The sequence below is a fragment of the Ptychodera flava genome, chromosome 12 (genome assembly GCF_041260155.1).
Source record: "Ptychodera flava strain L36383 chromosome 12, AS_Pfla_20210202, whole genome shotgun sequence".
Classification (NCBI taxonomy): domain Eukaryota; kingdom Metazoa; phylum Hemichordata; class Enteropneusta; family Ptychoderidae; genus Ptychodera; species Ptychodera flava.
The window spans coordinates 34,953,375-34,981,242 of NC_091939.1; the positions used below are offsets into that span (position 1 = coordinate 34,953,375).

A 27,868-nucleotide genomic window follows, 5' to 3' on the forward strand; every position below is an offset into this window, starting at 1 on the left:
AGCGAGCCAGTCTGCTGATGTTCAGTCCTTCAATTTATTAAATGTTTTAATAGTTATATGCCCATATCCATACAGTTGGAGCAAGTCTAATTCAGCTACCCAATTGGATAACAGCTTCCGTGGCGCTCAACATCAGCGGACCTTGTGTCGATCTCACAAAGGAAAGTCAGCCCAACTCTCTACCCTCTTTCAAATAGTTTCGCCCTTGTTCTCAAATATGGCGAACTTCTGCAGCAGGTTTGTGTGTATGTCTCGCGCTTGAAATAGAAAATTATCCCCGAAACGTCTGCGGAAACCAGGTTTACCCGTTTTTGTTTAAACTTTAAGCAGAAGGAATACCAATAGCCAGCAATTGTTGTATCCTGTCAAGTGGTGTTCCCTCACAAATGCATTCGTTGCGTGACCGTCGATGTCCAAAATGATAATGACATGCCCAATGACGCAACATGCAACCCCGCATGAAACAGGTGTGTAAGACACTGCATTCGGACATGGACAGGGACTCTCTCTCACACAGCGACAACATAAATAAACGTGTCCGTGAGTGGACCAGAGGATGCAGAGAAGATGTCAATGAAAGCCGGGTAAGATATACGCTATTCCTCGAAATTCTGGGCGGGCTTCCTAAAAAGTTAGCATCGTAATGTGCAGGCAATGAGCCGTGCGCTGGCTTTATCCATAGCCCTGCGTGCCGTGCTGTGTGTTGTTATCTGGCCAAGTGACTCTCTGTTTTACAAGGCATTTTGCTAAATGGCTTGACGGGTTAATGTGGCGTTCTCTGTAAATGCTCTTTCAGAATAACAATGCCATGTATAAAATTGCTCAAGAATGGAATCGTAGAAGGCCCAAAATCAATTCGCAAGATAGATGCGACATTCCATGAGGTAACATTGTCACTACCTCCATGGGACAACGTACGCTAATCTGAAATTCAGACGAATTTTGTTGTTGCAAGCGGGGCTATTGTTGCAGCTTCTGGTCTCAGCCATAAATTCACACGAATAAGTGTGACTTTTAGTAGCCATTGTGACACTGGCAGGTTTTATTTTCGTCTATTATGCGGAAAATGCGGACAAATGTGATTTGTGCATACTAATGAGGTAAGATATGACGTCATTTGCGATCAGCGCTATCGTTAAAACACAGACCCTCGAGGGTCTCTATGGGTAAATTACATTCATAATATCCTTTTAGAAGATTTACACAGTTGCAGAGAGGAAGAAAACCCACTTTTCATCTTGTGAGTTACAAGCACTGTCACGTGAAGAGACAAATACTTGGGCATGTCCTAGAAACTCTTGGAAGTTGCATGTGTTTGCCATTAAGTCTCCTCAAATGAAGTGATGTTGTCTGAAACGTACTATCAGTTCAAGCCCTATTTGTTTTAGAAAGTGTGTTAATGGAAGGTTTCCATCTATAGAACTCATAAATTATCTCTTTGTGGCCTGTAACATGGAGGTAATTCATGTGTAGGTTATTGTCAAGATAGATTGACACTAAAAATTGGATACAAACCACAACAGGTTTCCAAGACCTTTAGCTAATTTATCTCTGTAAACCCCAACTACTCCCCAGGTCACTGTTGAGCAATATTAATCTCAACCAGTCAACTAGCTTTGAAAATGCAGCTATCTGTGGCGGGGGTAGCGTGCGTCTATGTGGGTCATCAAAGGGTCAACCCCACCATGCTCTGCGCACCGCCTCGCAGCGAAAATGGGTATGTTACAACAACCTAACTTGGTTAGGGACTTTGAATGGCAAAATAAACCAAAGTGAGCGTAATTCGATAAAATGACCTTTACCTGCCCGAACTCTGGTTATATCCCCTCATTCCTTATATCTCTGGTTTGTTCAAGATTACTCAAGATTACTACGCTTACTACACTTTGTTGAAACATTTGTGCTGAATGGTTTTAATTATTTCCATGTATTTAATCACAACTATTTCTAATGCTGACTTTTCCTATCCTATAAACACTTTTTGTTTCAACTATCCATGCTCAGATATTGGCTCATGTTGGCACTGATATATAACTATTTTCTCAAAACCACACTTTGGCATACACATGCTCAACACACCGATATAATACAGATTTGATTGTTTGGAAATGAAACTCGCGAATCAATATATTGGCAATTTTGTAAGTTAACTTTAACTTTTCATTCATATTTTGCAGGACACGATAATTATCAGTGACTTCATTGTTCAGATGTCTCCAACTGCATGGTCTGACCATGGCCACAAGTGTCAGATAGCGGCTGACTTTATAAAAGCTGACTTTGTGAATGTTTTGGTAGGTACATGTATATTTACATTTAAGCTCTTTGTCTTTATGCCCACCCTGTACAGCAAGTAGGTGAACGTGAATATGCTGTGAATCAGTCAAGTGTATTTCTGTGTATTATTAGTCCCCACGGACAAAGTCGGGGGGGGGGGGACTTATAGATTTGGTCATGTCCATGCGTCCGTCTGTCTGTGCGCCTGTTCACGCAGATATCTCAGACATACCCAGGTCAATTTCTTTCAAACTTTGCACAAGGATAGTACCCTACCCCATACAGATGCACGCCGATTTGTTTCACAATGCAGTGTTTTGCCCAGAGTGCGTTCTTGCGTCTTTTGACACAAAATTAGCAACAATGTCCCGCAAAAATACCGGACATGGGTCACAGGGATGCACTAAAATCAGGGCTAGAATTGTAAGTCTAGCGTCCACAGACTGCCTATTTTTTTAGCTACCAAATTACACACTTGATAGCCTGTACAGTTATTGCTTCTCCATTGAGACAATGAAACATTTAAAATTTAGTCTATTTTTTTCATCACAATGTAAACACTATTAGAAAATAAGTTAGTCTGTTACAATCTACGATTCATGGTATGAGCAAGGCGATGTGTGTCTATTGGGCCCTGCAGCCTTGGAGGCAAAAATCAAATGCCGGGCCATGTACGATCCCAATAACCAGACAAAGATTTCGGAAGCGGAATCAAATTTTCAGTCACTATACTACTAGCCCGGGCACATGGCATCAAACGGAATTGACTGCACGTGCATTTGGTGTACTGGAAGCTCATGACTTCACCTAAAAATATCATCAACCCCCCCCCCCCCCCAATTTGTTGAAACACTATGTCCCTGACTTTCAAAGTAGTAATTTGCCTGAAATTTCCCTTGAAGGAGTCTCATAAAACTCTCTGATCGTCTGGAAGCCAGCCAGAGAGAGATCGAGGTCATAATGCTGAATTCCTCATATAGTCAAGACCCCCTAGCTCGATTGTAGCTGATCTTACCAAGAACCACCTAGCTTGTCAAAACAGTGGTATGGCAATGTGCTATTGCCATCATGAGGATCAAGGAGTTCTCTCAGTTATTTGTGTTTTCAAACTATAAAGTTACTATTTTCTTCAACCACTTCTAGTTCTGGAGTCATAAGTGTAATGAAACAAATTTTTTATTTCTGTTAAACACATGTAATGCAGTAACTAGCAAGAATCCCCATAAAAGAAAAATACGCATGAAATTGATTTTATCATGATGATGTCTTTTTTTTACAATTCAAAACTGTAAATACAACCAGTTAAAATGACTTTGTCACAAACCATTATGGGAGACGTCCAGCAATCTTAATTTTACTATGAATGTATGAATTTATGATATCAAATTTTCGATGGAAAACAACAACGGTACATGTTTACAATACCTTTCTGCCTTGGTGACTTTGCTTTGCTTTGCGTTCTTCGTTCACACATTGACCCCTATTGTAACTCAGTGTCCCCCTATTTTAACAATCATGGGACACTGTGTCCCACCTTTACAATTCCTGGGCAAAACACTGACAATGCGATCAAATTTGGCCGTGTTAGAGGACTTTTTAGTTAACACCTCCATAGACTCCCATGTATAAGGCAGTTCTCCATAGACTTCCATGTATAAGGCAGTTCTCCATAGACTCCCATGTATAAGGCCAAAAAAATAAAATTTAGTTTCTCATCGTATTCATATTGCAAAAAGGATGCTGTGACACAGTTTTTAGTCCCCACAGATGAAGTCCAGGGGCTTATAGATTGGGTCATGTCCGTCAATCGTCCATCCGTGAGTCCATCCGTTCATGCAGATATCTCAGACAGTTTGACAAAGTGTCACGTGACCTTGGTGACCTATGACCTCAAATATACATATTTGTCCATAACTCAGTAACCACAAGTGCTACACCCTTCATATTTGGTATGCTGGGAGACCTTATGTTGCCACATATTATACCTCATATATTATGTGCATATCTAATTTGAGCGAGCCAATAGAGCTAGAGGTCTGATTTTTGGTATATAGGGATAACTTAGCAATAAAATTTTTTTGACAAAATGTCATGTGAACTCAATGACCTTTTACCTAAAATATACGTTTATGTCAATAAATAAGTAACTTAAAGTGGTATGTCCTTTATATTTAGTAGGATGGGAGACCTTATGACAACACAGTAAAGGAATGAAAACAAAGATTCAGAGGTTGCATAGTAGAGCAGCCAAATTAGTTCTTGGTAGGAGAAAGTTTTCTTCGTCATCATTGGCCTTATCTCATCTAAAATGGCATCCTATAAACCATCAGTGGAATATACAGTTAGCTGTGATGACTTGGAAATGTTTTAATAGATTTGCCCCTCCATATTTATCTACTGATTTTCAAGAGCTTATTTTGTTAAGCGCTTCCAGGCGTAAATTACAAGATCTACTGTTAGTGATAAATTAATTGTGCCCATGTCCCGCCTACAGAAGGGTAGAAACACATTTCTGAATAGAGGCACAAGACTATGGAATACTCTACCCTCATATATAAAATCTCAAAAAGAACTTTGCAATTTTAAATCTTTAGTGAAGAAATATGTTTAATTTGTGCGCTTTGTGTTTTTAAGTCTCGTCACTTTTGATGTACTTTTGTCAATTTTATTCATTCTACGTGTCTGTTTCTTATTTGTTTTGTTGTGTACCTTTTGCTTTCTATGCAGGACGTCATGGGAGATCATAGAACACCTTGTGTGGGAAATGAATTGACTTATCCTGTTTAAATAAAGTAAAATAAATAAATAAATAAATAAACACACGCTTTACTTAATTAATTATGCACATATCTAATTCTGGGCAAGCGAAAAGAGCTAGAGGTCTGAATTCTTGCATATAGGGATTTATTAGCAATACAATTTTTTTTTTCCAAATGTCACGTGACCTTGATGACCTTTGTCCTTGATATGCATAACTCTGTAACCACAAGTTCTATACCCTTCAATTTTGATAGGATATTAGACCTGAAGATGTAACATCTTGTACCTCATTTATTATGCGCATATGTATTTCTTGGCTAGCCAATACAACTAGAGGTATTATCTTTTTTCCTGATTTAGAACCATAACTTAGACATGCCTCACGTGTTTCATATTGGGAACAATGACACAGACCTATGTGACCATACATCTCAACATATACACTCCAGTGATACTTCTTAATGACCACATTTCACTGCCCCACCAAGACTAATACTCTTATTACAAGTGGGGACTATGTCATTGTCAATGACTTGTTTTGATTTAATGATATGGTCTTTGCTGTAACTACTACTTGTAAATACGCAGTCAATGCCACACATTCAGGAATATCAACAAAAATTTGGCAGAAAATATGGCATGCATTTATGTGAAATAAATAGTTTTAACATAATACATTAACCCTTTTCCTGCCAGACAATATCACTTCCCCATCAGCCAAGTCAGTAAAAAGCGGTATTATGTATAATCCCATGGTATTTTTCTCTGTTTGACGTCATCATATACAAGTGTTTTTCGCAGAGCCGTACATCTTCGAGCCAATGGCGAGAAGTTGTGCGGCTCTGCGAAAAACACGAGTATACAGTGACGTCAAACAGGGAAAAATACCATGGGATTATATATTTATCACATGAACAGTCTTCTAATTTTTCATTAGACGCAGATGGATCAAAATTACTGTTACGAATTGCATGAATTTCCGTAGGGATTTGTGTTTACTTTATGCGGAATACTTTCATTTAAAGGGTAAAGTGGCCTGTTGCCCAGGAGATACTTTCATTCATAAATCCCATCAAGCTGAAATTTGATACATCGCGTGGTATCTCCACCAACCAGATGTAAGGATTTGGTCAAGTGAACCTGTCAATCATAGTCTCTAGCTGTATCGATGCCGGGGCCAGTCGGCCATCGCGCATCGGCGGACATAGCTTTCACCGTGCTAGCGAAGGGTAGCTACAGTATTCAGAGTTATTTAGAATATTCACAAATACATTTATAAAGTAAATGCAACGACACCATCAAAAAAGTTTCTCATTCTCCGAGATTCTGTGGCTTTTCAAAATGTTACACAGGTTTACAACCTCGGCGAGTGTGAAAGATTCCGTTCGATGACACACAGGGTATACCTCATTGCATGTTTGTGCCCACAACACTGCCGTCACTGGTCTCTTGCTAATGTCAACTCGTTAATCCCGATCTCGGTCGTCAATGTTTTCGTCTTTCGGACCTTGATGTTTACAGTGACACATATCTTGCCCGTGGATACTTTCTTATTTTGTTACTTGACGGAAACTGTTTTGAGTGTTGTCTGAGTCAACTTTTGAAGTACATCAGATTCCACAGCGCTGCCTGCACACAGCTCAACAGCTGATGTCTTCGCTACAGCCTTACGCTGCGCTGTAAGTTTGATTCCGAGCTAGAAGTTACAAAATTTTTTTGCGCAATGAAGGAAATTTATCGTTCTTTGTCGAATGACTTTATCCTTGTGCCTCCTATGTTGCTTTCTTGAAGATTTTACTGTACTTATTTGTTCAGTTGAACTTACATTTAGGTGTAGGTTTCGTTTTATCACCAACCGGTATCGCCAGGTACGACGACGTCCACATTGAGCCTACATGACTCGACTCGAGCCGCGACGTTACTGAGCCATTTAAATAAAACGATTGACAGTATCTCAATTCGATTTTCAGGAAAAGCTATAGTTTTATCGACTCAAATTTTTGTTGGATAAATATGCCTTCTATGTTTCCATGTCTGGATTTATTGGGTCACTTTTTGTAAAAATGTCATGAGAGCTAGCACGGCATCGATCACGACAAATCTGTCTGTGTTGCGATGCCTGCATGTATGAACGGTATGCCATGAATGAAAAAAGTTCCGGTTGATGACGTACAACAGGGTAATTCGGATTTCTTATCCGTCCTGTTCTATGTCACACAGGTGGCGATTCCGGCCATTTCATGTGATAATGAGCCAAAACATGACGTATTTTCACCCGCTTGGCTTGGTCTGTTATAGCATCTTTAGTCCATAAAAATCAAGTTTACAGTAATTATTTTTTCAAGAGTCTTCAAATGTTCAATATTATATTAAATACACCATATGGAATATGCTGTGTTTCATTAATTTTAACCATCTTAACCTGATGGTGAAATATGGTCTTGGCAGGAAAAGGGTTAACACTGGTCTGTTTGATGGTGCTTTTCTTGCAATTTCCGCTATTTGTTATGCATGGAAATTTTACATACCGGTATTTGCATGTTCTAGTACAGGAGTGGGAAAGTGATGAATTTTCATTATTAGACTGATATGTCAAGAAATACTGCATCAAATTTCATGAAACGTGGTACAGGTGTTGAGCTCACATTGCTTTAACAGTGAATAAAGACATTTATCAGTATCATGTTAATTTTTGATCGCGTATTTAATGAACTTTCTTAATTAGAGTGATATGTCCACAAATACTGCATCAAATTTGATAAAACTTGGTATAGATGTTGATCTTGTAGTGTTGCAAATAAAATCCAATGACACTTAGCAGTATCATTTTCATAAATTGCTGATTTGCATATTCATTGTAAATTTTTGTTTTTAGGATGAATATCCAGAGAACCTGCAATAAACTTTATGAAATATTGTACAGTTGATTATCTGTCAGTGTTATAGTAGGATGCAAAAATGTTTGGCATCATTGTGTTGATTGATTATTAACTAAATCATTTAATGGCCTTGTATAATCAGGATGGCAGCCAAGATTGGCTTTAAGTTTTCAGCACCATTGAACTCATTCTCGGCCATTAAACCCTATCTGTATCACAGCATTTTTAAACACAGACCCAATTAATGAAGAGGACTCTATCCTCTTCATGCTCCTGTAATCAAAAAAATTCCACCTTTGATTTCTTTTAAAACCATTTGATTAATGTGGCTGCTTTCATAAAGTGTTATTTGCAGCTGACATCAGACGCAATACTGCCAACTACAAAATTTAAAGAATTTAATCCAAGTGATTTAAAAATCAGTCATCAGATGGGAACTGAATGTGCTGACATGGTTTACAAAAGGTTCACTGGATAGTTGTACTCTTCACAGAACAACCAGATATCTGTCAGATCATTGTATGTAGCAGGTTTCATCAACTTGTGATCTCTCAGAGATAATCACTAACAACAAAACTTTATTTAATATGCAAATGAGCTGTTTATTAACTTGACACTGCTCAGTGCTTCATGCGACAATTAGATATTAATCAGATCAATATCTGTAGCAGGTTTCAAGAGATTGGGTGCCATGATTTCAGAGTTATATCGCTAATTACAGAGTTCATTCAATATGCAAATCATTGCTCAATTAACTTCACACAACTAAATAGTTCACAACACAATCACATATCTGTTGGATCAGTATCTGCAGCATATATCATCCAATTTTTTGCAGCTGTTTATGAGCTATATGACTAATTACAAAACTTCATCAAATATGCAAATGAGCTAATTATTTACTTAACACAGCCCAATGCTTTTGAGTACAATTAGATATCTAACAGATCAATATTTGTAGTCAGGTATAATCAGATTTGGTGTATGATTTTTGGAATTTTATCACTAATTACAAAAATGCATTAAATATGCAAATGAGCAGATAACTTGCATGAGACTCACAGTATCATCATAATGTTCTGAGATTGTCATATGTGAAAAGTTTTATGAAATTTGTGCAGTATTTCTTGACATATGTCTACACTGTCATTACTGTCTCTATGGGAAACCATTATATGACAAAAAAGATATTTCATAATTTCATTAATATGCAAGCCACAGCAACCAAAATCTAATCAATTCTTGCCATAAGCATATGTTACCTGTCTACCAAATCTGACTTGAATCCGTTCAGGTGTTTTTAGTTCTTGTGTAAACAGACAGACACACAGATACATACAAAGCCACTCACACACACGGACAGATAGACAGACAGACGTCGCTATGATATTAGCTTACGTGTGTGAACATGTGAACTAAAAACTGATGTAGAATTTCTTGTTTTCCCAAAACAATTCCACATGATAACATATGCCACAGTTCATGGGAAAGAAATACACCAAACTGAAGCTGCTGAAAGGAGGAGAGAAGGTTGATGTTTATGGCATTGCCAAGTTCTTGAAACCACCTTTCAAAACTGAAGGGAACAGGTAATGGCTACAAATTTTCTGTATTATTCTCTTTATATGTCTGATGGGTCACAATATTTTGAAAGTCTTATGGCAGCAGCATATTTTGTGCTATTTTTGGGCAAAAGTTAAAAATTAATATATAATATATATATATTATATATTAAAGAGGCACTCCCACTTGGTAACATTTTTAAAACACATTTTTTCAATGCCCACGGTCGATATTTGACGTGGCGACTCCGCGCGGATCGCGAGATATCGATAAAAACATGTCATTTCCCGAGCGTATTTTTCACATTCCGAAGTTTTACGATCGTTTCTGGTTGTGACCCGAAATCCCCCAAAAGTGTGTTGTTGTGCTGATTGACGATATTCTAAGGAGTCCAAAAACGTTTGAATGACGCAATTAATTTACCTCATACTGTAATGACTTTATATACATCATTATCAATATCTTTACTTCTGGTAATTCTTTTTAAAAACTTCTCCTTCGTTTTTGTCGTTTTCATTATTCTCAATCAGTTGTATTAAATTTTTAAACAATACCACATAGATAACAGTTTTTACATGTAAAATATTAGTTGCCTCTGATGACTAAATTTTGTCGTCTGCCACACAGTTACGCGTGGTTCGATACATAGTGGCCGCCGCGTGTGGTATGCGCGCATACCACGCAGCGGCCACTATGCATACTATGTATCAACCGCACCTATCTATGCTAGTCACCTATGCGAATTCTGGTGGAATCAGCAAACTTTGTTTTTCGGGTTTTTTTGCCGAAACAGTAGGACTCGGCTTTCTCCCATGGGACATGACCCCTCACCGACGCGAGTGGTACTGCTGTGGTGTACAGCAGCATCAGCGTAGACTCGTACTCCATAGCTTAGTTGACAATAGCCCCAGTGCCGAACATTCTATGTTCGGAAGCTGAATTCAGGTGGGCCACCGGAATTCAAACTTTAACTTTTTTGAGGACATGTTTTTATCGATATCTCGCGATCCGCACGCAGTCACCATGTCAAATATCGACCGTTGGCATTAAGAAAAAAGGTGTTTTAAAAATGTTACCAAGTGGGAGTGCCTCGAATAAAATCACAAGAAATTTCAGTGAGTCACAAAAATAGTAACCACGGTTTACGAAAATTGCTTTTTGATTTTTCTGTCTTATAATAGTCCCTGTGGACAAAGTTCTGTGAACTTGTAGATTAGGCGGCATGCTTGTGTCCTTGTGTGTGTTCCGTGTCCACAGAGATATCTGAGACACTTTCAAGCAGATTGGTACAAAGATATTACACTATTGCATACATATATATATGGATGTCGTATGGTTTTGTGATAGAATCAAATATGGCGGCCAGGTGACCTTTTTGTGCCCATTTTTGTCGTGTCTACACCATTATGTGGCAGAAGTATAGCTCAAACTTGTCACAAGGACAACACAAACTTACCATTCTCAAAATCAAAAATAAAAATTTGGGGTCACCATACAAATTTGAGTACCAGACAATCAAATAACCCAATATTTACCAATATTTGAAATTAAAATGGTATTTATCCTATCCTTTCAATGTTGTTGCATGTACACAGATTACTGCGCGAGTTCTTACTATTGTTGACCCATCATTGGAATCCAGTGACCCTGGTCTGAAGTATGTCTTGTGCTCCGAAGACAGTGCCATGTTACCTCAGGACCATGTTGTTAGAGATGTAGTCAGATTACATAGTTTAAAGGTGAGTGAGTGAACAGCCTGTGTGTTGCAACTTTATAGTTCATGGATGCATGAAGATAACAACAATTTTGAATTTCAGATACCTGTAAACGTTAAAGGTACAGTCAAACCTGTCTATAGTGGCCAGTCAATGGACTTTGCCAAAGTGGCCTTTTTAGACAGGTGGCCTTTATAGACAGGTCAGATAATTTATTTGTAATCAGTAAATGTATAAATGTACTTGGCTTGTCAACTTGTTATCAAGATGTTTGGCAGCGGACAGATTTATGCTCTGACAGGCATTTCAGACACAAACAAGTCATGTTATATATATACACAGTACAAAAAAGAAGAAATGTGTTATAAATGTGGAACTTTTTAGCTCCGCTGTCAGCGACACTGCGCTTATCAAATAGGTTGATTTTCCGTCATTGTCCATTGTCGTCATCCATCAACAAATGCCTTCTCCTCTGAAACCGCAAGTCCGATTGCTTTGAAATTTTATATTATGCAGTTCACTTGGGGTGACCTCACTTAAGTTTGATCAAATCGTGGTGAAATTTGCTTATTTGTATTTTTGGGGCATTTTTTGCTGTTTTTTGGTAAAAAAATATTCTTCTCTGAAACCGCTTGTCCGATTGCTTTGAAAGTTGATGTGCAGTTTACTTGGGGTGACTTCAGTCAGATTTGTCCAAATCGTGGTGAAATTTGCATATTTGTATTTTTAGTCCCCACGGACACCGTCCGGGGAGACTAGAGGTTTGGTCATGTCCTTGCGTGCATGTGTGCGTGCGTGCCTCTGTCCGTCCATTCACGCAGATATCTCAGAGATACCCTGGTCGATATCTTTCAAACTTTGCAAAAGAATAGTACCCTACCTCATACAGATGCACGTCGATTTTGTTTCACAATGCGATTAAATTTGGCCGTGTTAGAGGACTTTTTAGTTTACATCTCCATAGACTCCCATGTATAAGGCAGCTCTCCATAGACTCCCATGTATAAGGCAAATAAAAATAAAAATTTAGTTTCTCATCGTATTCATATTGCAAAAAGGATGCAGTGACACAGTTTTTAGTCCCCACAAATAAAGTCCAGGGGGCTTATAGATTGGGACATGTGTGTCCGTGAGTCCATCTATGAGTCCATCCATTAATGCAGATATCTCAGACACTTTGACAAAATGTCATGTGACCTTGGTGACCTTTAACCTCAAATATACATATTTGTCCACAACTCGGTAACCACATGTGCCAAACCTTTCATATATGGTATGATGGGACACCTTATGACGCCACATATTGTACCTCATTAATTATGTGCATATCTAATTTTGAGCGAGCCAATAGAGCTCGAGGTCTGATTTTTGCTATATAGGGATAACTTAGCAATACAATTTTTTTGACAAAATGTCATGTGACCTCAATGACCTTTGACCTCAAATATACATATTTGTCCATAACTGAGTAGCCACAAGTTGTACACCCTTCATATTTGGTATGATGGGACACCTTATGACGCCACATATTGTACCTCATTAATTATGCACATATCTAATTCTGAGCAAGCCAATAGAGCTGGATGTCTGATTTTTTGGTACATGGGGATAACTATAGGATAGAAATTTTTTTGACAAAATGTCATGTGACCTCGATAACCTTTTACCTTAAATATACGTTTATGTCAATAAATAAGTAACCACAAGTGCTACACCCTTCATATTTGGTATGATGGGACACCATATGACGCCACATATTGTACCTCATAAATTATGCACATATCTAATTTTGAGTGAGCCAAAAGAGCAAGAGCTCTGATTTTTTGGTATATAGGGATAACTTAGCAATACAATTTTTTTGAGAAATGTCACGTGACCTTGGTGACCTTTGACCTCAAATATACATATTTGTCCATAACTCAGTAACCACAAGTGCTAATCCTTTCATATATGGTATGATGGGACACCTTATGACGCCACATATTGTACCTCATTGATTATGTGCATATGTAATTTTGAGCGAGCAAATAGAGCTAGAGGTCTGATTTTTGGTATATAGGGATAACTTAGCAATACAATTTTTTTGACAAAATGTCACATGACCTCAATGACCTTTAACCTCGAATATACATATTTGTCCATAACTCAGTAACCACAAGTGCTACACCCTTCATATTTGGTATGATGGGACACCTTATGACGCCACATATTGTACATCATTAATTAGGCACATATCTAATTCTGAGCAAGCCAATAGAGGTGGATGTCTGATTTTTTGGTACATAGGGATAACTATAGGATAGAAATTTTTTTGACAAAATGTCATGTGACCTCGATAACCTTTTACAATAAATATACGTTTATGTCAATAAATAAGTAACCACAAGTGCTACACCCTTCATATTTGGTATGATGGGACACCATATGACGCCACATATTGTACCTCATAAATTATGCGCATATCTAATTTTGAGTGAGCCAATAGAGCAAGAGCTCTGATTTTTTGGTATATAGGGATAACTTAGCAATACAATTTTTTTGACAAAATGTCACGTGACCTTGGTGACCTTTGACCTCAAATATACATAATTGTCCATAACTCAGTAACCACAAGTGCTAATCCTTTCATATATGGTATGAAGGGACACCTTATGACGCAACATATTGTACCTCTTTAATTATGCACATATCTAATTCTGAGCAAGCCAATAGAGCTGGATGTCTGATTTTTTGGTATATAGGGATTATAGGATAGAATTTTTTTGACCAAATGTCATGTGACCTGTATGACCTTTTACCTAAAATATATGTTTATGTCAATAAATAAGTAACCACAAGTGCTATGTCCTTTATATTTAGTAGGATGGGAGACCTTATGACATCACACGCTTTACCTCATTAATTATGCACATATCTAATTCTGGGCAAGTGAATAGAGCTAGAGGTCTGATTTTGGGCATATAGGGATTAATATTAGCAATACAATTTTTTTTTCTAAAAATGTCACGTGACCTTGATGACCTTTGACCTTGATTATACATATATATGCATAACTCAGTAACCATTAGTTCTAAACCCTCCAATTTTGATAGGATATATTTAGACCTTAGACTAAGCTTTACAATTATATATGACATGTGTGGTTTTATTCAGTTCTCAGTCTGTAAAATACTACGTAGTATACAGTGCTGTATTTTATTGATGAGTGGCCCAGGGGGCTGGTGTCCCAAGGGTTATTCTATGGGGAATGTGGTGGTGAAAAGGTTAAGACGTCACATCTTGTACCTCATTTATTATGCACATATGTATTTCTTGGCTGGTCAATAGAGCTAGAGGTCTGATCTTTTTTCCCGATTTAGAACCATAACTTAGACATGCCTCATGTGTTTCAAATTGGGAACAACGACATAGACCTATGTGCCCACAGATCTCAACATTCCACATATCACTCCAGTGATACTTCTTAATGACCACATTTCCCTGCCCCATCAACACTGATACTCCTATTACAAGTGGGGACTATGTCATTGTCAGTGACTTGTTAATTTCTAATTTCCTTATTTAATGAAATTTCATAATTAATGTGCTGTGTCCAGAAATACTGCAGCATATTTGATGATACATGGTACAGATGTTGATCTTTCAGTATTGTGAAAGCCTTTAATGACATCCTGTCGATTAATTTGACTTATTTACTGAACTTTTGTAATTAGAGTAGCAGCCCAGATTGGTTTTACATTTGTGGTATTCATGGACTACCGTGGTATTCAACAACTGCATTGCTTTCTGTAGTGAAGTTGAGACTCTAAACAGGGAAACCATGTTTTTAATTAGTAATCTATATCTTGAATGGGAAATATACATAAGATCAGTGATGACACTTGCTGCAGGTGTTGTCCATACAAAGATTTGACGGTCAAGAAAGATATTCAGCAGTAACAATAGCTAATAATAAAGTTTCCTGTACTAAACACTGGGGCATTTTTGGTTTACATCTGGCGTTCTGACCTTTTAATATGTCAATTAAGAGCTAGTATTCTGACATACCTGGACCAATTTCTTGCAGATAAGTTGAATTTTTACATTTCAATATGGTCATCAGTCACAGACAGGGCTTTGGTACCAGCAGTTCTTTTTTCATGCACATCATATTGAATTCAAATATCCAATTACAGGCGGGGACTATGGTAAATCATGATATTGATTTAACAGCACTTTAGTGAAAGCTGTTGTAGAGTACCATTGTTTTCATCAACTCTTCATACAATTTTCTGAAGTCACTGATCTAAAAACCTTCATAGACATTCACATGACATTTAATGCTGGTCGGTAATCCTTGGTGCCGTCCGCCACCATCCGCTACTGTCCAGCATGGGGAGTTTAACCCTTGATGTATAACCAGAACAGCACAAAAAAGAATAACAATCAAACTAAAATTAGTCCTTTTTTTATTCAAATATCCTTGCTACATTATACAATGTAGAATATAGCTCTACTTAGACGTATAATACGATATTTACCATTAAGTACTAGACGAACATATTATAATGCATATATACTTCCCCATTTGGACTATTGTTGTAGTGCATGGGGAACTAGTGCAAATATAAACAAGTTATTCAAATTACAGAAACGCGCTGTGCGTGTTATGATGGGCACTAAGTATAAGTATAATTATCCGACCAATGGACTTTTTAGATCATTACATATTATGCCTTTACCTGATAGAATTTTATACAAAAATATGTGTTTAGTTTTTAAATCCTTGAAAGGTATAGCCCCATTGTATATGACGGAAATGTTCCAATATGTCAGTCAGTGTCATAGCCGTGTGACCAGAGCTAGCTCCCAAAATAAGCTTGATATCCCTAGAGCCAAATTGAATGTTTTTAAAAACACATGGTCAGTACAGGGAGCTATGGAATGGAATAAGTTGAAAACAGAAGTCAAATCTTCTGAGACACTTGTCTCTTTTAAAAGAAATTATTTAAAACAATATTGGGCAGAATTTTAATTTTTTCTTGCTTTTCCTGTTAAATGTGGCAGTTGTTATATGTGGTGTTTGTATTTTCACTCTTGAAAATTGTTTTTGTGGTTTTGTATATATTTATTGTAATGTCGAGGGCCCTGGGGGAGATAAACTCTCTCTAGAGTTTACCAGGCTACCCTCATTAAATAAAGCCAAATAAAATAAAATAAAATAAAATGTTGCCATGCCAACAGGTGCCAATAATGGGTCAAATGCATCGCAGTGTGACACCCATGAATTTTATATGCAAGCCAGCTCAGTGCAGTGTGTGATGATCTGCCCCTTCTGTACACTTTGTGGTGCGCAGCACACCAAAGAGGGTGAATTGTACAATCACACAGCCCTAGATTAAACACTTTACATTTCATAAGATGGTGCTGTTGTAAAGGGAAAATTTTCTTTGTCAATCATGTAGCTCCAGCGTGAATGTGTGTTCTATCAAGCAACACAATTGGTTCCATTTATACCCAATGGTTTAAGCTGGGGATATCCAGATGGCAGGCGGTAAAGAAGAGGACCCACTGCCAAATTGGCAGTTGATGTCTCATGCATGGTAATGTTAATTTAGACCTGTGTGTTTTATAATGATGGGACTTTTTTGAATTTATTTACCTTGTTTTAGTATTCCACTTAAGAATGCCTTGGATGGACTTCATACTTTAGATTCAAGCAATAGCCTGTTGTTATATTTTTGGAATCGAAACAGCCTGATCAGACTGAAAATAACGTGAGATGGCATTTCACATGAATATCATAAAAGACATAACATCTTTGATATTGTGGGCATAATTAAAATTTCCAAGTAGTTCCACTATCAAAATTATTCAGACTCGAGTTAAATTTTGTGTGAACAATTAAGTTACAGTGTATCATATTTTGGAGGGCATTTGTTAAATTTCATGGCCAGCTATGTTTGATAATGTTAAATAGAGTATTCCATAAGAATTAAAGTTGATTACTTACTTTGCAGAAATTATGAATTTATGAAATTATGAAATTATTTGTGACTCAGCATGAATTGAAATTTTAATTGTTCATTGGAAAGCTAATACTTTAAATACAGTAGCTATCGGTAGTCTGAATAGTCAACAAAGGTAAGTCTATGAGTCAACACAGGTAAGTCAACTGGAGAGAAGATATTTCAAACTACTATACCTAATCTGATGAGTCAATAAAGGTAAGTAATTAAATTTATCTCAAGGGGCAGAACTTTTCATGAAATAAAATTTGCATCATATGACCTAGGACATGTTAAGCTTCACTGATTGTAATCAAATGAACTTGATAGTGATCTATGAATGGGTATGTTAGGGGTTAAAAGTATGAGAACAAGTGTATGCAAAATAAGATTTGCACACCTGATTTATTGTGAAAAAAACATTTCAGGACATTTCCCCTTTATTCAGCAAGAACATTTTTAAGCTACATATATAAATATATTTTAATAGGAGTTATTGCTGTTACAAAATGACATTTACTGTGTTGCAAATGTACAGATTTTTTGATCAAACATCATAGTGTACTATTCCGCCACATTGTGAGTAACTTAGATGTCAGACAGGAACTATAGTAAAAAATGGATGACAATATTATATACCCAGATGTCCTGCGGCAAATTCATTGTATTACACATATAGTGGAATGAGTAACTAGCTTAAAGGGGACGTATTTAAGTTGATGGCCACAATATATTAGCTTGCCCATAGATTTGTATCCCAGATATCACTTCAAGTTTTTGGGCAAGCTTGGGTCCTTTAAAAAGGTTGGGCAGCAATTAGCAACTGTTTTGGGTTAATTGGAATATGTTTACAGTAACGTTTGCTATTGCTCATAGTAAATCAAAGCATCTACTGCTTTCAACATTCATCTGGCAAAAAAAGTATCTGAAAGGTGGTTTTCATTGTTGTCAGTTTGGTGCTTGTCAATCAACATTCATCTTGTTAAAGACAATAATATCAAATAGGTGGTGTTGTCGTCGTCCGTACGCTGTTTGACAATCTGCATTCATGTCTTGATAAACCAACATCTAATAGGTAGTCGTCCTTGTGGAGGTTGTCAATCTACAAGTTTACATGTCAGTACATTCGTGTGTGTTTCTAAGGCTTTGTTAACCATCAAACTGTACTTCAATGCATATCCCGAAAACGCTTTTGAATATAGTATTTGAATATAGTAATTTAATTTACTTTGCTTGACATTGTCCCTATTGCTGCTAGTTGGAATGACATCATCATCTGCCAAGGCAACAAAAAGCGGTATTGAGCCAAAAATTAAACATTTTGTACCCACTTGGCATGCATGTTATAGCAGGTTCAGACGAAGGAACTCCTTTTTAATTCATTAGGTTTTCATGGGTCTTGAAATTTCAAACTAAAATGCAGCACTTGTGGCATGCTATTAAGGTCTTGTTCAAACCAATTTTCTCTGATTCTGACGGAAGAACTTGGCAGGATAAGGATTAAATCTGCTAGAATGAATGAATTGATATAGTCATTGAAATAATCGTTGTTATGAAGTACCTTAGAATGACTTGTTGTCTGGCATAAGTTTATTGAATTGATAATTATAGTAGATGAGTTTAACCCCAGTTTTATAACGTCAATGTTCCTGAATTGTTTCAGGGGGTGGGTGGGAGGGATGGGGTTGGTCAGGGTCACTCATACATTATGGGCAATTGGGAAAATAGTGAGAATAGTTCAAAGAACATGCAATTTTGTGAAAGCAACTGCTTCAATTATTGTTCATCATGTAATCAACTTTCTGCAAAACGGTCGTCATCATCCTGTGCATGTGATAGGTAATTTTATGAGTTTAGAGTCAAGTACGGCCATTGATGACAAGTGTTGGTCAATGATAAACTTCTTGGAAAGACTCATCTTCCTAAAAAGTGTTTTAGTTTCAACTGCCCAATGTTTGGTCATGTGCTGATGAATTTGTCATCATAGCTATTTTATTTCTGGCGAATGAATTTTTAAGTGACTATGAGTAGCTTGTGAAAAGGGGATATATTTAAGTTGATGGCCACAATATATTAGCTTACCCATAGATTTGTATCCCAGATGTCACTACAATTTTTTGGGCAAGCTTGGGTCCTTTAAAAAGGTTGGGCAGCAATTAGCAACTGTTTTGGGTAAATTGGACTATGTTTATAGTAATGGTTGCCATTGCATAGCAAATCAAAGCATCTACTGCTTTCAACATTCATCTGGCAAAAAAAGTATCTGAAAGGTGGAATTCATTGTTGTCAGTTTGGTGCTTGTCAATCAACATTTATCTTAATAAAGACAATAATATCAAATAGGTGGTGTTGTCGTCGTCCGTACGCTGTTTGACAATCTACACTCATGTCTTGATAAACCAACATCTAATAGGTAGTCGTCCTTGTTGTCCGTGTGGAGGTTGTCAATCTAGAAGTTTACATGTCAGTACATTCGTGTGTGTTTCTAAGGCTTTGTTAACCATCAAATTGTACTTTATCGCATCTCCGAAAAATGCTTTTAAATATAGTATTTTCCTTCACTGAATTTTGGCCACTTGATCCAAAAACAAGTCTTTCCTAAAATGGCTTAATGATAAAGGTTGTACTGCCCCCAGTATTTGGTGATGTTTTTAAAAGTTTGTCCCAATATCTATCAGCAAGGTCACTTCTACCACTTTGTTTTTTTGTATCCCAGATGTCAGTTCAATTTTTTGGGCAAGCTTGGGTCCTTCAAAAAGGTTGGGCAGCAATTAGCAACTGTTTTGTGTAAATTGGAATATGTTTATAGTAATGGTTGCCATTGCACATAGTAAATCAAAGCATCTACTGCTTTAACATTCATCTTGTAAAAAAAGTACCTTATAGGTGGTTTTCATTGTTGTCAGTTTGGTGCTTGTCAATCAACATTCATCTTGTTAAAGACTATAATATCAAATAGGTGGTGTCGTCGTCGTCCGTACGCTGTTTGACAATCTGAATTCATATCTTGATAAACCAACTTGTAATAGGTAGTCGTCGTTGTCGTCCGTGTGGAGGTTGTCAATCTAGAAGTTAATTACATGTCAGTACATTCGTGTGTGTTTCTAAGGCTTTGTTAACCATCAAAGTGTACTTTAACGAATCTCCCCAAAATGCTTTTGAATATGGTATTTTCCTTCACTGAATTTTGGCCACTTGATCCAAAAACAAGTCTTTCCTTGTATGACTTAATGATAAAGGTTGTACTGCCCCCAGTGTTTGGTGATGTTTGTAAAAGTTTGTCCCAATATCTATTAGCAAGGTCACTTCTACTACTTTGTTTTAGAATACTTATGAGAAAATGACTTCACATGAGCTGTTATACAGTGGTACATTCAAAGGAATGATGTTTCATTGAACAGTAATTGAATATTCATAAATGCATTACAGCGCGAGTGCTTTGATAGAAATGGATTGACAATCTGCACTCATGTCTTGATAAACCAACATCTAATAGGTAGTCGTCCTTGTTGTCAGTGTGGAGGTTGTCAATCTAGAAGTTTACATGTCAGTACATTGTGTGTGTTTTCTAAGGCTTTGTTAACCATCAAATTGTACTTTATCGCATCTCCGAAAAATGCTTTTAAATATAGTATTTTCCTTCACTGAATTTTGGCCACTTGATCCAAAAACAAGTCTTTCCTTAAATGGCTTAATGATAAAGGTTGTACTGCCCCCAGTGTTTGGTGATGTTTTTAAAAGTTTGTCCCAATATCTATCAGCAAGGTCACTTCTACCACCTTGTTTTAGAATACTTATGAGAAAATGACTTCGCATGAGCTGTTATACAGAGGTACATTCAAAGGAATGATGTTTCATTGAACAGTCATTGAATATTCATAAATGCATTACAGCGCGAGTGCTTTGATAGAAATGGATTTATATGGTACACAAGTCAAATACATCAATTATAGGTGCATCTCTGCTTGGCCATATGACTGTGCTTCAGTATATAATTTAATTTACTTGCTAGACATTGTCCCTATTGGTGCTAGTTTGAATGACATCATCATCTGCCAAGGCAACAAAAACCGGTATTGAGCCAAAAATTAAACATTTTGTACCCACTTGGCATGCATGTTATAGCAGGTTGAGAGGGAGGAACTCCTGTTTAGTTCATTAGGTTTTCAGGGGGTCTTGAAATTTCAAACTAAACTGCAGCACTTGTGGCATGCTATTAAGGTCTTGTTCAAACCAATTTTCTATGATTCTGACGTTAGAACTTGGCAGGATAAGGATTAAATCTGCTAGAATGAATGAATTGATATAGTCATTAAAATAATCGTTGTTATGAAGTACCTTAGAATGACTTGTTGTCTGGCATAAGTTTATTGAATTGATAATTATAGTAGATGAGTTTAACCCCAGTTTTATAACGTCAATGTTCCTGAATTGTTTCAGGGGGTGGGTGGGAGGGATGGGGTTGGTCAGGGTCACTCATACATTATGGGCAATTGGGAAAATAGTGAGAATAGTTCAATCAACATGCAATTTGGTGAAAGCAACTGCTTTAATTAAGGGGCAACATCAAAAGTTCAACATAATAAATCTAACTTAATTGCTTAAGTTTTGCCTCAGACCCCCCCACCCCCCTTCTAACTTAACTGACCTAAAATTGAAAAACATTGCGGACTCATATCCTGTACTAATTCTTTCAAACGACGTACCAATGTACCATTGAATTAAATAAAATTGAAAACCATTATAAAGTAACAAAAATACGGGTGACTCGATCGGTTTTAGCGTACAAAAACAGCCTTGAAATCGTAAAATTTGCCTAAAAGACGTTTAATCGTTTTTGACTGCACAGAAATTAATTTGGCCAAAAACCCCCCACCCCCAAACTTAAGCAATTAAGTTTTTTTTCAAACATCGATCTTTTGACGTCGCCCCTAATGTTCATCATGTAATCAACTTTCTGCAAAACGGTTGTCATCATCCTGTGCATGTGATAGGTAATTTTATGAGTTTAGAGTCAAGTACGGCCATTCATGACTTTAACGAATCTCCCAAAAACGCTTTTGAATATAGTATTTCCCTTCACTGAATTTTGGCCACTTGATCGAAGAACAAGTCTTTCCTTAAATGGCTTAATGATAAAGGTTGTACTGCCCCCAGTGTTTGGTGATGTTTTTATAAGTTTGTCCCAATATCTATCAGCAAGGTCACTTCTACCACCTTGTTTTAGAATACATATGAGAAAATGACTTCGCATGAGCTGTTATACAGAGGTACATTTAAAGAAATGATGTTTCATTGAACAGTCATTGAATATTCATAAATGCATTACAGCGCGAGTGCTTTGATAGAAATGGATTTATATGGTACACAAGTCAAATACATCAATTTATAGGTGCATCTCTGCTTGGCCATATGACTGTGCTTAGTATATAATTTAATTTACTGTGCTAGACTTTGTCCCTATTGCTGCTAGTTGGAATGACATCATCATCTGCGAAGGCAACAAAAAGCGGTATTGAGCCAAAAATTAAACATTTTGTACCCACTTGGCATGCATGTTATAGCAGGTTGAGAGGGAGGAACTCCTGTTTAATTCATTAGGTTTTCATGGGTCTTGAAATTTCAAGCTAAAATGCAGCACTTGTGGCATGCTATTAAGGTCTTGTTCAAACCAATTTTCTATGATTCTGACGTTAGAACTTGGCAGGATAAGGATTAAATCTGCTAGAATGAATGAATTGATATAGTCATTAAAATAATCGTTGTTATGAAGTACCTTAGAATGACTTGTTGTCTGGCATAAGTTTATTGAATTGATAATTATAGTAGATAAGTTTAACCCCAGTTTTATAACGTCAATGTTCCTGAATTGTTTCAGGGGTGGGTGGGAGGGATGGGGTTGGTCAGGGTCACTCATACATTATGGGCAATTGGGAAAATAGTGAGAATAGTTCAATCAACATGCAATTTGGTGAAAGCAACTGCTTTAATTAATGTTCATCATGTAATCAACTTTCTGCAAAACGGTTGTCATCATCCTGTGCATGTGATAGGTAATTTTATGAGTTTAGAGTCAAGTACGGCCATTCATGACTTTAACGAATCTCCCAAAAACGCTTTTGAATATAGTATTTTCCTTCACTGAATTTTGGCCACTTGATCGAAAAACAAGTCTTTCCTTAAATGGCTTAATGATAAAGGTTGTACTGCCCCCAGTGTTTGGTGATGTTTTTATAAGTTTGTCCCAATATCTATCAGCAAGGTCACTTCTACCACCTTGTTTTAGAATACATATGAGAAAATGACTTCGCATGAGCTGTTATACAGAGGTACATTTAAAGGAATGATGTTTCATTGAACAGTCATTGAATATTCATAAATGCATTACAGCGCGAGTGCTTTGATAGAAATGGATTTATATGGTACACAAGTCAAATACATCAATTTATAGGTGCATCTCTGCTTGGCCATATGACTGTGCTTCAGTATATAATTTAATTTACTGTGCTAGACTTTGTCCCTATTGCTGCTAGTTGGAATGACATCATCATCTGCGAAGGCAACAAAAAGCGGTATTGAGCCAAAAATTAAACATTTTGTACCCACTTGGCATGCATGTTATAGCAGGTTGAGAGGGAGGAACTCCTGTTTAATTCATTAGGTTTTCATGGGTCTTGAAATTTCAAGCTAAAATGCAGCACTTGTGGCATGCTATTAAGGTCTTGTTCAAACCAATTTTCTCTGATTCTGACGTTAGAACTTGGCAGGATAAGGATTAAATCTGCTAGAATGAATGAACTGATATAGTCATTGAAATAATCATTGTTATGAAGTACCTTAGAATGACTTGTTGTCTGGCATAAGTTTCTTGAATTGATAATTATAGTAGATGAGTTTAACCCCAGTTTTATAAAGTCAATGTTCCTGAATTGTTTCAGGGGTGGGTGGGAGGGATGGGGTTGGTCAGGGTCACTCATACATTATGGGCAATTGGAAAAATAGTGAGAATAGTTCAAAGAACATGCACTTTCGTGAAAGCAACTGCTTCAATTAATGCTCACCATGTAATCAAATTTCTGCAAAACGGTTGTCATCGTCCTCTGCATGTCATATGTAAATTTATGAATTTGGAGTCAAGTACGGCCATTTATGACAAGTGTTGATCAATGATAAACTTCTTGGAAAGACTGATCTTGCTAAAAAGTGTTTTAGTTTTAACTGCCCAAGGTTTGGTCATGTGCTGATGAATTTGTCATCATAGCTATTTTATTTCTGGCAAATGAATTTCTAAGTGACCATGAGTAACTTGTGAAAAGGGGATATATTTAAGTTTATGGCCACAATATATTAGCTTACCCATAGATTTGTATCCCAGATGTCACTACAATTTTTTGGGCAAGCTTGTGTCCTTTTAAAGGGTTGGGCAGCAATTAGCAACTGTTTTGGGTACGTAAATTGGACTATGTTTATAGTAATGGTTGCCATTGGACATAGCAAATCAAAGCATCTACTGCTTTTAACATTCATCTGGCAAAAAAAGTATCTGAAAGGAGGTATTCATTGTTGTCAGTTTGGTGCTTGTCAATCAACATTCATCTTGTTAAAGACAATAATATCAAATAGGTGGTGTTGTCGTCGTCCGTACGCTGTTTGACAATCTGCATTCATGTCTTGATTAACCAACATCTAATAGGTAGTCATCCTTGTCGTCCTAGTGGAGGTTGTCAATCTACAAGTTTACATGTCAGTACATTCGTGTGTGTTTCTAAGGCTTTGTTAACCATCAAACTGTACTTTAACGCATCCCCCAAAAACGCTTTTGAATATAGTATTTTCCTTCACTGAATTTTGGCCACTTGATCCAAAAACAAGTCTTTCCTTAAATGGCTTAATGATAAAGGTTGTACTGCCCGCAGTGTTTGGTGATGTTTTTAAAAGTTTGTCCCAATATCTATAAGCAAGGTCACTTCTACCACTTTGTTTTAGAATACTTATGAGAAAATGACTTCGCATGAGCTGTTATACAGAGGTACATTCAAAGGAATGATGTTTCATTGAACAGTCATTGAATATTCATAAATGCATTACAGCGCGAGTGCTTTGATAGAAATGGATTTATATGGTACACAAGTCAAATACATCAATTTGTAGGTGCATCTCTTCTTGGCCATATGACTGTGCTTCAGTATATAATTTAATTTACTTTGCTAGACATTGTCCCTATTGGTGCTAGTTTGAATGACATCATCATCTGCCAAGGCAACAAAAACCGGTATTGAGCCAAAAATTAAACATTTTGTACCCACTTGGCATGCATGTTATAGCAGGTTGAGAGGGAGGAACTCCTGTTTAGTTCATTAGGTTTTCAGGGGGTCTTGAAATTTCAAACTAAACTGCAGCACTTGTGGCATGCTATTAAGGTCTTGTTCAAACCAATTTTCTATGATTCTGACGTTAGAACTTGGCAGGATAAGGATTAAATCTGCTAGAATGAATGAATTGATATAGTCATTAAAATAATCGTTGTTATGAAGTACCTTAGAATGACTTGTTGTCTGGCATAAGTTTATTGAATTGATAATTATAGTAGATGAGTTTAACCCCAGTTTTAAAACGTCAATGTTCCTGAATTGTTTCGGGGGGGGGGGGGGAGGGATGGGGTTGGTCAGGGTCACTCATACATTATGGGCAATTGGAAAATAGTGAGAATAGTTCAAACAACATGCAATTTGGTGAAAGCAACTGCTTTAATTAAGGGGCAACATCAAAAGTTCAACATAATAAATCTAACTTAATTGCTTAAGTTTTGCCTCAGACCCCCCACCCCCCTTCTAACTTAACTGACCTAAAATTGAAAACATTGCGGACTCATATCCTGTACTAATTCTTTCAAACGACGTACCAATGTACCATTGAATTAAATAAAAATTGAAAACCATTATAAAGTACAAAAATACGGGTGACTCGATCGGTTTTAGCGTACAAAAACAGCCTTGAAATCGTAAAATTTGCCTAAAAGACGTTTAATCGTTTTTGACTGCACAGAAATAATTTGGCCAAAAACCCCCACCCCCAAACTTAAGCAATTAAGTTTTTTTTCAAACATCGATCTTTTGACGTCGCCCCTAATGTTCATCATGTAATCAACTTTCTGCAAAACGTTGTCATCATCCTGTGCATGTGATAGGTAATTTTATGAGTTTAGAGTCAAGTACGGCCATTCATGACTTTAACGAATCTCCCAAAACGCTTTTGAATATAGTATTTTCCTTCACTGAATTTTGGCCACTTGATCGAAAAACAAGTCTTTCCTTAAATGGCTTAATGATAAAGGTTGTACTGCCCCCAGTGTTTGGTGATGTTTTTATAAGTTTGTCCCAATATCTATCAGCAAGGTCACTTCTACCACCTTGGTTTAGAATACATATGAGAAAATGACTTCGCATGAGCTGTTATACAGAGGTACATTTAAAGGAATGATGTTTCATTGAACAGTCATTGAATATTCATAAATGCATTACAGCGCGAGTGCTTTGATAGAAATGGATTTATATGGTACACAAGTCAAATACATCAATTTATAGGTGCATCTCTGCTTGGCCATATGACTGTGCTTAGTATATAATTTAATTTACTGTGCTAGACTTTGTCCCTATTGCTGCTAGTTGGAATGACATCATCATCTGCGAAGGCAACAAAAAGCGGTATTGAGCCAAAAATTAAACATTTTGTACCCACTTGGCATGCATGTTATAGCAGGTTGAGAGGGAGGAACTCCTGTTTAATTCATTAGGTTTTCATGGTCTTGAAATTTCAAGCTAAAATGCAGCACTTGTGGCATGCTATTAAGGTCTTGTTCAACCAATTTTCTATGATTCTGACGTTAGAACTTGGCAGGATAAGGATTAAATCTGCTAGAATGAATGAATTGATATAGTCATTGAAATAATCGTTGTTATGAAGTACCTTAGAATGACTTGTTGTCTGGCATAAGTTTATTGAATTGATAATTATAGTAGATAAGTTTAACCCCAGTTTTATAACGTCAATGTTCCTGAATTGTTTCAGGGGGTGGGTGGGAGGGATGGGTTGGTCAGGGTCACTCATACATTATGGGCAATTGGGAAAATAGTGAGAATAGTTCAATCAACATGCAATTTGGTGAAAGCAACTGCTTTAATTAATGTTCATCATGTAATCAACTTTCTGCAAAACGGTTGTCATCATCCTGTGCATGTGATAGGTAATTTTATGAGTTTAGAGTCAAGTACGGCCATTCATGACTTTAACGAATCTCCCAAAAACGCTTTTGAATATAGTATTTTCCTTCACTGAGTTTTGGCCACTTGATCGAAAAACAAGTCTTTCCTTAAATGGCTTAATGACAAAGGTTGTACTGCCCCCAGTGTTTGGTGATGTTTTTATAAGTTTGTCCCAATATCTATCAGCAAGGTCACTTCTACCACCTTGTTTTAGAATACATATGAGAAAATGACTTCGCATGAGCTGTTATACAGAGGTACATTTAAAGGAATGATGTTTCATTGAACAGTCATTGAATATTCATAATGCATTACAGCGCGAGTGCTTTGATAGAAATGGATTTATATGGTACACAAGTCAAATACATCAATTTATAGGTGCATCTCTGCTTGGCCATATGACTGTGCTTCAGTATATAATTTAA

At 36.9% G+C, this 27,868-nt stretch overlaps 1 protein-coding gene across 1 annotated transcript; it reads left to right on the forward strand.

Annotated features, from left to right (window-relative positions):
• The first annotated feature begins 225 nt into the window (after positions 1-225).
• Positions 226-18,827, forward strand: LOC139145741 (protection of telomeres protein 1-like). Its single transcript, XM_070717053.1, has 5 exons — positions 226-584; positions 2,178-2,294; positions 9,396-9,505; positions 11,075-11,218; positions 16,639-18,827. The coding sequence occupies exons 1-4, from the start codon at positions 447-449 to the stop codon at positions 11,133-11,135; spliced, it is 426 nt and encodes a 141-aa protein (XP_070573154.1). The 5' UTR covers positions 226-446; the 3' UTR covers positions 11,136-11,218; positions 16,639-18,827.
• Positions 18,828-27,868: the final 9,041 nt, after the last annotated feature.

Bases quoted from the DNA above. Each gene is read 5' to 3' on its own strand.
- LOC139145741 (XM_070717053.1), top strand. From the start codon at position 447: ATGCAACCCCGCATGAAACAGGTGTGTAAGACACTGCATTCGGACATG. The intron at 585-2,177 runs GTAAGATATACG...CATATTTTGCAG, and splicing joins AAGATGTCAATGAAAGCCGG to GACACGATAATTATCAGTGA. The intron at 2,295-9,395 runs GTAGGTACATGT...CATATGCCACAG, and splicing joins CTGACTTTGTGAATGTTTTG to TTCATGGGAAAGAAATACAC.